Source organism: Ischnura elegans, chromosome 5 (genome assembly GCF_921293095.1).
Source record: "Ischnura elegans chromosome 5, ioIscEleg1.1, whole genome shotgun sequence".
In the NCBI taxonomy this organism is placed as follows: domain Eukaryota; kingdom Metazoa; phylum Arthropoda; class Insecta; order Odonata; family Coenagrionidae; genus Ischnura; species Ischnura elegans.
This window is the reverse complement of record NC_060250.1, coordinates 54,129,199-54,142,010: the sequence shown is the minus strand read 5'-3', so window position 1 is coordinate 54,142,010 and position 12,812 is coordinate 54,129,199. Positions and strand designations below refer to the sequence as shown.

General features: G+C 37.8%; 1 protein-coding gene across 1 annotated transcript in view; it reads right to left on the bottom strand.

Moving 5' to 3' along the window:
* Window positions 1-12,812, bottom strand: part of LOC124159691 — a 377,132-nt gene that overhangs the window by 78,205 nt on the left and 286,115 nt on the right. Inside the window, exon 2 of the mRNA XM_046535601.1 lies at window positions 1,148-1,584. Coding sequence (XP_046391557.1) covers window positions 1,148-1,584 — 437 coding nt within the window. The remainder of the gene's footprint in view (window positions 1-1,147; window positions 1,585-12,812) is intronic.

Sequence of the window (12,812 nt, the reverse complement as noted above, 5' to 3'; positions counted from 1 at the left end):
TTTTCTTTAAATGATAAGGAATAAATTATGGACATATGCGATGTTTTCCAATTTTTCTTTATAGCTTCAATGGATGTATTTTTGGATGGCAAAACTTCCATTGTATAACCAGTGCGAATACTGTTGCTTTTGAATGAGAAGTGAAACCCTACCTCCTTAACTCCGGCTATCACACTACTCTTATGCGTAACAAGTGCGCTAAATCTAAGAAAAACTGTTATCAGTAACATTTTTTTCCAGCATAGACACGAACCAAAAAAAGAAAGATTGGAATGTAAATTATTATATCTTTAAATCTGTAAAAACTTTCAATAGTTAATAATGTCTCCAGGTATTTGAGCCCACCGTAGCGCCATCTTTCCAATTTATTAACATTCCTGGAGAACTATTCATATATAAAGCCATCGCGTGTGAATTTCACTCTTGCAGGCTAGGTGGACAATGATTTTCGTGCGCCATTTCGCATCGTTTACGGGAAATCTCATTTAACTATCGCGAAAGCCGACCGAATCTAATCCATAGCTGTATTAAGAATTTTTTTCGTATGTTCCAGGAGTGCTCATCAGTGTTCCTCATTTAATTTAACCTCTCGTTTGAATCGCAGCCTTTGCTCGTAGTACATATTGAGGGCGTTACAGTGTTTTACCTGCGATTTAAAAGTTAGAGCATTTGCCAATGACTTATTTTAATATAAGACACGGTCTCAGGCGTTATTTTGTGGAATTGCTTCATTATAGAATAAAATAAAATAACTTTGTTTTATTCCACACTTTATTTTAAATAGCACGACCCGGGTTTCAGCATCCAGTGCTGATGATAGCACTAGATGCTGAAACCCGGGTCGTGCTATTTAAAATGAAGTGTGGAATAAAACAAAGTTATTTTATTTTATTCTACGACTTATTTTAAGTTTTTAAGACTAAATATTCTATTGTATGTTAGCTGACTCGGAATTAGCTCATGGATAATTGAATAATATTATTATTCGTTATTTCCTCTGGAAGAGGACGGAGGTATGTTTAAACCGATCGAAACGTACCGAATAACATGTGTGGAATGGACAAAGTGATCAACTTTCAGTGCTATTTTTGCGCCTTGGGTACGGTGTCATCCTTTTATGCACGCCCATGTTCAACTCTAGTCTTACCTCGAGCCCGAGGACGAACAGGAGGGTCGGCAGGGCCGCCACACCGACGGCGAGGACGTCCGGCGACGAATGCCCCAGGAGGTCGGGCAGCGCGCCCAGCTTTTCCGCCGAGGCCTTCCTCACCCTGCCGCCCGTGATGTAGTCCATTGAGGCGCTGAGCGCCCTGCAGGCCGCGGCGAGGGCCGCAGCGTGGCCCAGAAGCGAGGCCCATCCACAGAGGAGGGCCCGAGCCGTGGTGGGGCGCCTCCTGGCTGGTTGGGAGGGCCCTCCGGGGCCCTGCGACGAGCCACGGGATCCCCCTGTGTGCTGGGGCCCACCCTCGTCTTCAGACTGCGTCGAATCCGAGGATACGGATGAGGAAGAGGTGGGCGGGGCCTGGGGGGCGTAGTCCCTAGGTCCCCGGACGGGAACGTCTTCAAGCTCTGCATGGCATAAGGCTGTCGGGAGAGAAAGAGAGTTGGACCGACGTCAGAAATTGTTTTCTCGGAGAGAAAGCTGCTCGACAGTTTTTGTAACATCTATAAAATTATAAATTTTCGTTAAATGTGGCATTCAGCGGACGTTCAATTATCACGTTAGCACTCCTAGTAAGAGGGGTTAACTTCTCTAGTTAACTTCCTATTGCTTACAAGTGGGAGGTTGGTCACTGCATATTATACTTAAGACGGGGAGGGATACATTAAATTGTAGATTGGAGGACATCCTTGATTATATGAGGCATTTAGGGAGAGGGGAAGTGGTGAAGCCGATTCTCACCCAATCTCTTACGCTGAATATCTTCGAAACCTTCGTTATAATCCATACCAATGAACTGACTTCGATCGGGTGGGACCAAAAAAAAATTGGTTGCAGTAATAGCGTGAGATATAGAATAGAAGAAAGTGAGTCAATTATTATCCGCAAAGTAGTTGTAAGATTTTATATATGAAGGGGTGAGAAGCCAAGGGGTACAAGTAATTTTTTTTCTCAACAGAGTTAGATACAGTTAAATGTTAGAAGAAATACACTAAAACTAGGTTGCAATGGGATACGAGTGAGTATCTGTTCTGTGCTAACATCGAGTGGGAAATCAAATGCACTGCTAAAAACCTAATTGATCTCGTTTGTTTTCTAGTCCTAATTTCTGTAGCTAACTGCGATCAGAAAAAAAATCATTTGTACCCCTTGACTTCCAACCCACTCATATGTAATATTACACTACTGCAGTATAACGTGACTAATTTTCAGACGATGTGCCACTTCGTCAATAGTTACTCGTTTGCCTTAGAGATTCATTTCACGTGATTGCTCAATGTTTTCTTCATTTGTGGCGGTAAACGGTCGTCCGCCTCCTTCATCGCGCTGAACACTTGAGCGACCATTTTGGAATTTTTCAACCCATTCTTATACACTCCGTAGTGGCAAAACAATGTTCCCCTACTCCACCAAAAATCTTCGATGAATTTCGACCCCTGATACGCCTTCCGACCACAAAAAACGGATCACTGAACGTTGCTCTTCTTTGGTGCAAACAGAAAGCGGAGTAGTCATGATTAAAATCCAGACAGTGTTAACGAAATCAACCTAGTAGCTTGATACTTGTAAAGAAATAACAAAATATAAACAAAGCATGCGCCAATAGCGTAAAACGACGGTGCTACCAAAATAAACAAATATAAAAATAAATTGCGGATAATAATTGACTTTCCCTCGTATGTCCCTGCCCAATTTTACTTACATTTGAATCTGTCGCATTTAGTTAACAAAATCGGATATTAAATAACGCCTTTTTCACCTCAGTACAGGACCCGGCCTATATAATATATCGCCAAAGTACATACAGATTGATGACATTCAGTTTTTCTCCTTTCTATTCGCCCTGCCTGAGTTTGATTTGATGGTCCTTCCTGACCTTTAGACCAACATTTTCTCTTCACCGTAGCATGTCCTTAATGAATGACCCCAGGGACAAAGAGGACACTAGCGTCAGGACCGGACTTGTGGCCTCCTCATAGGTCAACATCACGACGTGAAAGCGATGTCATTACCATGGGAAGAAGAAGTTTTAGGAAGTTTATTGTTCAGAAGTTCAGCCCTTTGGGGATTAATGGACTCAAGTAACTTCGCAAATCCCTTTGTAATTGATAGAATAATTAACTACAGGTTCTCGTCAAGTATACCGAGTTCTTTTTTGCTCATGTTATTAGCAATCACCCAGTAGTAGTGCGCACGTCGAAGTAGTATTTTTTTGAGCAATTGTTTACTACAATAATTTATTTGCCCTAAAATGATCTAGAATTGTGACTCCATAACTAACTTTATACGAACTCCCCGAATAATTTTGATTATGGTTAGTGCTGAGATTTTTTGTACAGTAAGAAATTTAATTACGTGTTCAAAGCATACAGGTTCCTGTAGTTATGCTCGAGAAGAGAAATCAAAAGTCAATTATCAAAAGTAAGTGGTCTTAAATTCTGCCTAGAAGGTTTTATTTTCAACTTCTCCTGTGAAAATATATTTTGTACCTTTCAATAAATCTGATAATTATATGAATATTTTTAGCTTTTAGAATTTTGGTGAACACAAGCACATATTCAACTGATCGTTATGCTCGTGCACACCGTGAAGTGACCAGGATATTAGTTGACAGTTAATGTGTGAAACAAAACCGCGGAATATATTTTTCAATTATGGAATGTTTCAATCACAGTTAAGTTTAAAAAGCGTTTATCCTTTAAGAAATGTTGTCCAGCTACCTTCTAGAATTGACATTATTTCTCCATGATTAAAACACAAATGGTAATTTCCACTTTATTTTATTCAACACTTAACAACCGACCATGGTTTCGACACTTTGTGTCATTTTCAAGGTAAATCAATTTTTCAATTTTTTACAAAGTGTCGAAACCATGGTCGGTCGATAAGTGTTAAATAAAATAGTGTGGAAATTACCATTTGTGTTTTAATCATGGTTATAGCATTATTCCACAAAAGTTAGCGTGAAACGATTTTATATTATTTCTCCGTTTAAAATATTTTTGATATCCTTATTTGCTGTGTTCAAATGACATTTCGGCAGTAGTAAGTATTAGGAAGCAATACGAATATATAATAAATTGAACATAGAACGTCGGCAGAGGCTACGTAGCCTGAGGTGGAAAGTGAAGCGGTTTGTTCCTGGTGCAGCACCCTTATGAATTGATGAGTAAAGCAGGCTGCATATATTTTTGTGTGTACCTTTTGTCATTGACCTCTTCTTTTTATGTTTATAAATATGAAACCTTGAGGTTTAGATTCTTTTTTTATAAAATATATGCCCTTTCATATGAAAAACATATGTAAAAATATTATATAAATAATGAAAATATTATATTTTACCTGGTGCAGCATTCTTAAGATTAGGAGAGTGAGAAATAAAATGAAGATATATCAATACAATACGCTGTGGAATTTGAGGAGAACGTTAGGAAAATTGATTTAATACACCTTTTATGTGTAGGTATGTATGACCGTGGCGCTGCACCAGATACAATTTAGTATTGTAATAACATATTGATAAATTATTGTGACATGGCATTTAGAAAAATAAAAAACTGGATAAAATGTCTATCGCATACATTTTATTTATTTGTTTTTTTTTTAATTTAAAAATATGTTGTATAAAGTGCTTTATTAGACGTTTTTATCCTGTAAAATTAATTTTTAATCGTTTAACACTTGCTCTATTTATTTTACCTCTTTTTTCTGTTTTGATTTATTATAGCTATTAGTATATCATTTCCCCTATTTTTAAACAAACTTGCTGGGAATTTGCATCTTCACTTTTTAAAATATTTCTTCATTGTTGTATTAGAATGTACCCATCTTAAAAATTAATTTGAAGTGAGATGATATAGATACCGCAGAATCTAGCAGTTTCTCACTTATATGTAGCAAGCATGACCTCTGTCTGAACCTCGCATGAAACTGCACCATGACTTTGCTGATCGTATCCTTTAAAACAGGGTAGTGATGTGGGCTAAGTGAATTAAACCCAATGCGTGGGGTATTTTTAGGGGCATATTTTCCTATAGCTTGTATAAATACCAAAAAGAGGATATTTACGAATTTATGAGCCTAAGCGTAAGTTTTTCAGGCTTAGGTGAAACATTTATCATGAAAAAGAACTTCAAATGGACGATTGCTTCTTCGAAAGCCCTCTCCTTTTATTTGAATAAAAATATGTCTTAGGTGAATGCGACTCTTTGCCAAAATTATCGGATCCATGAAGTGGAAAAGCAATTTGCACATCAGAATAAAGCATAGTAAAACCTGATCTATAAGTAACTCTGAGAATGATTTGTTTTTCAGTGAAGAATATACGAGTACTATTCCAAAACCACATGAAATTTTCAAATCCTTAATAACCATATGCGCGGTTAAGACGACCTACTTAATAGTAATGGGTGTATTTAATGGTTAAAACTCAGGCACGCCTCTCCTGAAAATGCTAACTCACATGGCTATTGATTTCGTCGTTTTTTAGCTCTCAGTTATCTCACATGATTCCTGAGTGTTTTTAAATGGTCCTCAGTTGAAAAAAGAATAATCGTAATTACCAATCCACATTGATTTGACATAGCTTTCTTCATAAATATTTTATTAGAATCGTAACCCTTGCAGATATTCTATTTTCTAGATCTAGGTCTGTTTTAAAGCTTAGCGTGAAAAAGACCTCAAAATTAGGATTTCTTTGACAACGTTAGCTCCTTTGATTGAACTGCGTATTGTCCTAATATCGTATTGATTTCATTGGATAGGAAAAATTGATTCCATATGCAATGTAATTGTGAGTGGAATTAGCGTTGTTTACCCGTCTTAAGTTGATTTCTATAGCAGTCGACCGTCAGGCTCGACTGTAACGTGTGGACACTGATTTCGAAATACTGCAAAGAGATTACGACTTTCATTTTTCTACCTGATACCGAGTGTACCTGATAAATGTAAACATAATTTAAGGAGTGAATCATTCGTTGTAACAAAAAGACCAAGGTTAACTTTATATAAACGTTGCTTTCTTTACATGGGGCCAAAGATATTTAATTTACTGCCCGCTGAAGTTAAATAAATTAAATTCTTGAATAAAATGTTAGGATTTGCCAAAGACACTTTTTTCTCAGGTAATGATGGGACATTTATTTTGATATTATTTCTTTAAAACACTTATGTAATATTTACTGCATTATTTTTTTAGTATACATTTTTGTTATTTGATGGTGGCTCAATTCTGGTCTTATGAAATTGGAGACCATCTAAAGCTCCTTCTTTTTGTTATTATCAGCTGTAAAATTAAAATGTTGGAGTAAATAAATCTTTATTATTGATATTACTACCTCTGCTATCACGGAACGCAATGGTACGCTTGATACACTTTTGTGTTAATGATGGTGTCGAGATATCGTGTTGCTACTGCATTGGTATTAATAATAATAATAATCCTGGCTTAAAAGGTTTGAATATTGTCTTAAAGAAAACACATAAATAGCAGGAAGCACAATGGTACATTTGATACACTTTTGTGTTCATGATGGTGTCGAGATATCGTTTTGCTACTGCATTGGTAATAATAATAATAATAATAATAATAATTATTTGAAAATAATCAACGAAATTTTTACAGAACATTGGGCAATAACAAACAGAAGAAATCTATTTCTTGTGAAAATAAAAACCTAAGTAATTCTAACTCTCAGGAAGTGGAGAAATTTTGGTCAAATATTTGGTCGAATGATACATCCCATAATGGAAATGCGCCTTGGATGAGAAATGAAAGAACAGCAGCGGAAAACATAGAAACTATGCTTCCCCCCATTATTACAATGGAAATTCTGGAAAAAATTCTTAGCCGAACCCATAACTGGAAAAGTCCAGGAAGTGATAATATACACAACTTTTGGTACAAAAAATTCACCAGCTGCCATAAGCATCTACTGAAATATATAAACGAATTTTTGAAGTTTCCAGAAAATATTCCAGTTTTTTTAATGGAAGGTAAAACATATTTATTGCCAAAAGAAGTCGCATGTAACGATCCATCAAAATATAGACCGATAACTTGTCTACAAACATTTTATAAAATTTTCACCTCTTGCATAACAGAAGTCATCAACAACCATATAGATGAGAACCACATTTTTACGGAAGAGCAAAAGGGGTGTCGCAGAGGAAGCAAAGGTTGCAAGGAACAGTTGATAATTGATTCAATTATTCTTAAACAAATACAAGAAAAGAATAGGAACCTACACAGTTGCTACATAGATTACAAAAAAGCTTTTGACTCTGTTCCCCATTCCTGGCTTATTGAAGTACTAAACATCTATAAAATTCACCCAGAAGTTATTAAATGTCTCCATACTGTGATGAAAAAATGGAGCACCATCTTGCACATAAAAACTGACGAGGGTCTTTTGCAGACGAATAATATCAAAATCAAACGGGGAATATTTCAAGGTGACTCTTTGAGTGCGTTATGGTTCTGCCTTGCGCTAAACCCTCTATCAAACCTCCTGAATAATACTCAATATGGAGTCAAAATAAAAGGAAAAGAACCAAGATGCCACACTCTATCGCATCTCTTCTATATGGACGATCTCAAGCTATATGCAGGATCTAATAATAATCTAAATCAATTAGTCCGTTTAACTGAAATATTTTCTAAGGATATAAACATGGAATTTGGAATAGATAAATGTAGAACTATCACAATATTCCGAGGTAAAGTACAAAGGAATGATATTCCACTACTGGATGGGCAAATAATAGAGGCCATGGATGAGGGATATACCTATAAATACCTAGGATTCCAACAAGCAAGACGACTAGACCACTCTACGATAAAGCAAAAACTTTCGACTGAATTCCAAAATAGAATCAAGAAACTTGTTCGCACGGAATTGAACAGCAGAAACCTCACTAATTCAATTAATACCTTTGCCATCCCTCTCCTGACATACTCCTTTGGTATAATCAAATGGTCACAAACAGATCTAGACGACCTACAAAGAAAAATTCGATCCCAAATGACGGAGAAAAATATGCTCCATAAAAGCTCAAATATAGAGAGGAGCACGTTGCCCAGAAAATTTGGTGGAAGGGGTATCGTAGACATCAAGAATCAGCACAACTCACAACTTTCTCAGTTACGGAAATATTTTTTCAGCAAGAAATCTACCTCGGATCTCCTGAGAACTATCTGTGACGCAGACAATAAATACACACCGTTAAACCTATCTGAAGAAAGTATGCAAGTTAGTGAAACCACTGTTACTATAGACAGTAAAATGTCAATATGGAAAGCTAAATCCCTTCACGGAAGACACCCTCATGCCCTGGAGGCCCCTGAAATCGATAAAGATGCATCGCACGCATGGCTCAGGCATGGGCAACTCTTCCCAGAAACAGAAGGATTTATGATCGCAATACAAGACCAGGTGGTGAAAACAAAAAATTATGAAAAATATATAATTAAAAACCCAAATTTGTTGGATGACAGATGCAGAAAATGTGATAATGCCTCTGAGACGATACAGCACATCACAAGTGGATGCACTAACTTATCTCAAAAAGACTACCTACACCGTCACAATCAAATATGCAACATCATACACCAGAAATTAGCTCTGAAGTATAAACTCATAGAAAATGGAGTTCCTTATTATAAGTACACACCTAAAACCATCCTTGAAAACGACCACTGTAAGATTTATTATGACCGTTCAATTATTACCGATAAAACAGTCCATAGCAATAGACCTGATCTAGTAGTACAAGATAAAACTCACAATGAAACGTACTTGATAGACATTACCGTACCTAATTCGCATAATATCACTACAGCCTACACCAGCAAAATGGAAAAGTATGAAGAACTTAAAAATGAAATCAAGAGATTGTGGAAATCAGATAAAGTACACATAATACCCATCATTATCTCCGCCACAGGAGTAGTGCCTCATTCACTCCATCAAGGTCTTCAAACTATTGGACTGCCGAAAAACTTGTTTATTACCATACAAAAAGCAGCAATTTTAAATACTTGCCGGATTGTCAGAAAATTTTTCAAAACAGAGTAAAGAGACGAGAGTACTTGGTGATACCCGTACCTCGCCTACAACCAGCAAAAATGCTGTGAAAACATAAAAAAAATATATAATAATCCTGTCTTGATACTATCAAGTACTTGAATATTGCCTTAAAGAAAACATATAAATGGCAGGAAAAAATATTTCAAGAATCGCTGGATACCATGTGTCGCTAGCAGTACCCCTTTTCTGCTCGCTCACTTACATTTTTTTCGGAAGCTCCAGCCTCATTATGATTCCGCTCGCTTTTACCGGTGCAGGGGGAGGGAGCGTACTATTCGGGGGCCGCTCTCGTCCCAACAGTCACGCCCTCACCACCGTCCCCTCGTCCCCTTCCGGAAAACACTCCACGTGGATTCGCCGAATCGCCCCGCGGCGTCGGCGGCGGCGAAAAGGGGTCGAGTGCCTCAGGGTGAAATGATGGGGTCGGGGAGGGGAGGCGTCCCGGTTGCTGGGGGTGTGTTATGAGATTGCCAGGCGCCACTTGAGTAGTGGTGGGCCCGGTTGTGCAGGGATTTGTGCTGTGAGACGACAATGCCGCTGCTCGGTCTCGCCGTAACATGCGAATACAGTTAGACCGCGACATACGAACAAGATGCGTTCCGAGACTTCGTTCGTAGTTTGAAAAAGCCAAGCGAGGCAATGAGAAGCGTAGTGATCCTGTAGATTGCATCACTGCATTACAATTCGCGTTAACTCACGATGGCGACGAAATGATCTTGATGCGCGCGCAATACGGCAGCAGCAGCAGCAGCAGCAGAAAAAATTTCGCTCCCCACGGAAGGAAAATCGCTGAATTGTTTCTGACTTCACAACGATTTAAATTAAGGGTCTTCAACCCGCTAGCGCGGCCCTGTGGCTAATTTCTTGTGGCCCCCAGAGGCTAAAGAAAAGATTGCATCGCGAACCAAATGAAAAGAACCCTCTTCTTAATCAAAATCATCTTATGCACAGCCTAAATGACTGGCGTGAAGTCTCGTTTTGAATATGAAATTCCGACACGTAGGACTTGAATAATGCCCTCTGTCGGCTGCAGAGGGTATTGTCATATTATGCTGATATCTAATTATTTAATTAGATTGGAAAGATATTCGATAGGGATTGCAGTAAAAGTAGTAGTAGACTCTTTAAGTGTTGACTTAGAGCAAGTTTGGAATATTAAAAAACAATATCTCAAGAATCGCCAGACACCCCATGACGATAGTACTACCCCTTCTCTGAACGTTCACTTACACTTCTTTCTAAAAATGTTGCCTAATTTCGATTCAACTAGCCTTTTCAAACATCGGTGTGATAAAACTACGTATGGTGATCAAGCGCAAATGAGACCTTCATTGGGTTCCAGTAATGCATTGTAGTAGGTTGGAAACACACTTCCTCAATATGAACAAAGTTGGTTATTCAGTATACCGAAACTGAGTGAATTTTTATTGCTAAAATATGCCGTGGGTATGAAAAGTAAAAAATCAATTTCATGCGTGCTATTTTGTGACAACTCAGCGTGCAGGTTTAACAAATTAAATCAATTTGCGGGCAATTGTATTTTTTTCCAAAGCCGAGTTTTCAAACGATTGATTCTGAATAAGGTCTCGTTTTCATTGTTTCAATGGATTTATGGTCGACTATAAAACCACTACTTCATTTAGATAGAGTTTTTACTGACGTTACTTTATTTTTATCCGATATTATCCCAGCGTTTAAGCCGTGCTTTATTGAAAAGCGATGGTCTGTGTAGAGAGGATCATGTCGGGATGCTAATTATTTATGGAGAGTTGAAATGACTGGAGTTCGGAGAATAATGGAAAGCGTTCTTTTTTATACCTCCCGATATTAGTTAATTTTTTGCACCGTGAAACCTGAATTTTCTCTCTAACCCCTGATTTAAAAGTCTCATTCAACCGGATGGCCAGGAGACCATACAACGCGGCCGCCTTCATGCACTAATTGATCATGATTAGAGATTAATCCCCTGCAATTGAATCTTTACCCACTTGCGTTTGATCGGATAATCTAAATCCTTTAAAATGCGTCATTTACGTATTTCAGTGGCTATAAAAGTTTGCCGGAAACGGAGCGAAGCGACGTTCAGATTTTATCTTTACTTGTCCCTAGCTTATTTATGAGGTTGTAAATATATTAGGGGTGGATAATAAATGTTTCTCTGGTGGAAGTTTTATTTCTGCATCCCCGCGTGAATTGAATTTGTACATCATAATAGCCGACGGATTTTATGTCGTTGTATATCGTCGTCGTAAAAATGTACATGAAGTCGACCAATAACATTTTTTAAAAAATTTTGGGCTGACTAAGATAATCAGCTTGAAGTTACATCCGCATATTTGATGGTGTAGGTATAGTGGGCAAATAATGCATTGCATATCTTCTAAAAGTGGCATAATACTTACAGTAGTTTGCGAAGTGAAAGTTCGTAAGAGCTATCGCTCAAATGTCGTTGATCGGGGTTTCCTAGACTTTTATGTCTCTAAGTGAAGATAAGACTAGCAAATTCCAGAATTAAGTACATATTGTGCTTATTTATGGATAAATTGTAGGGTTTTTGATTACGTCGCGCTAAAATAAAAATGTTAAGTTGAATACTTTATTTCAGCATAAATGCTGATAGGGATAAATGCCATTAGGCTTAATTATTGTCAAAACAGTTTACAGTCCCATGGAAGTTATGCATACATCATATAGAAGTCATATAACAGTTTGTACTACTATTTATACTACGTGACACGCTGTGGTCTGCATGCTACGTATGTGCGAATATTTTTATATCTGCAGCTGCGAAATGTCGGTTCAACTTATGTAGCGGGGTTGATAAACTATGCGCGTCTGCAGGAAATTGAACGAAGCAATTCAAGCCATAAGCCATAAGCCATGACTTGAGAAGTCTAGTTTTGTGGGGGAGGTTTCAAACCAAGCGGTTACGGTATATACCTAGGTATTTAAATATTTCCTGGGAAGATACAAGAAATAAGGGTGATTTCGAATTTGCGATATTCAGCGATAAGCGGGCCGTGGACTTGGGGAAAGTTGTGAAATAGCTGTTAAATCACCTGGCTTCCTATCTAAGGGTCACAGGTTCAAATCTTTGGGGAACCGTAGTACAACCCCGCACAAAAAGTCTCGAAATGCGAGTTGGATGACCTGTGGAAAGTAACTGGCTCCCCTGCCCCGAAAATGCATAAAATTGCTTGGCTCGTGGCGTTGTCCACGGTGAGCTCATCCATGACCTAATACAAGCTAACCTTTGGGTTAAATTTCAGAGTAAGTGAGCATTGAAGAGTAACTTTTTGGAGGATTAAGACGCGCATGGATCATGTAAAAGGCTAGAAATAGATAACAATAGACATTTATCCTGTTATTTGTGGAGAAGGGTCACAATTGTTTTGTCCAGTTCAAGTTTTGTGAAGTGTTAGAACAGAGTTATACGTGATAATTTATAAAAAAAACTCATGGAAAAGTAAACTTTGCGAAATGCCGGCAAGGAGATTGGTTGAAAACTAATTTATAAAAATGTGGACCAATATAAAAACAAGGTATTTATCAATTAAAAGATA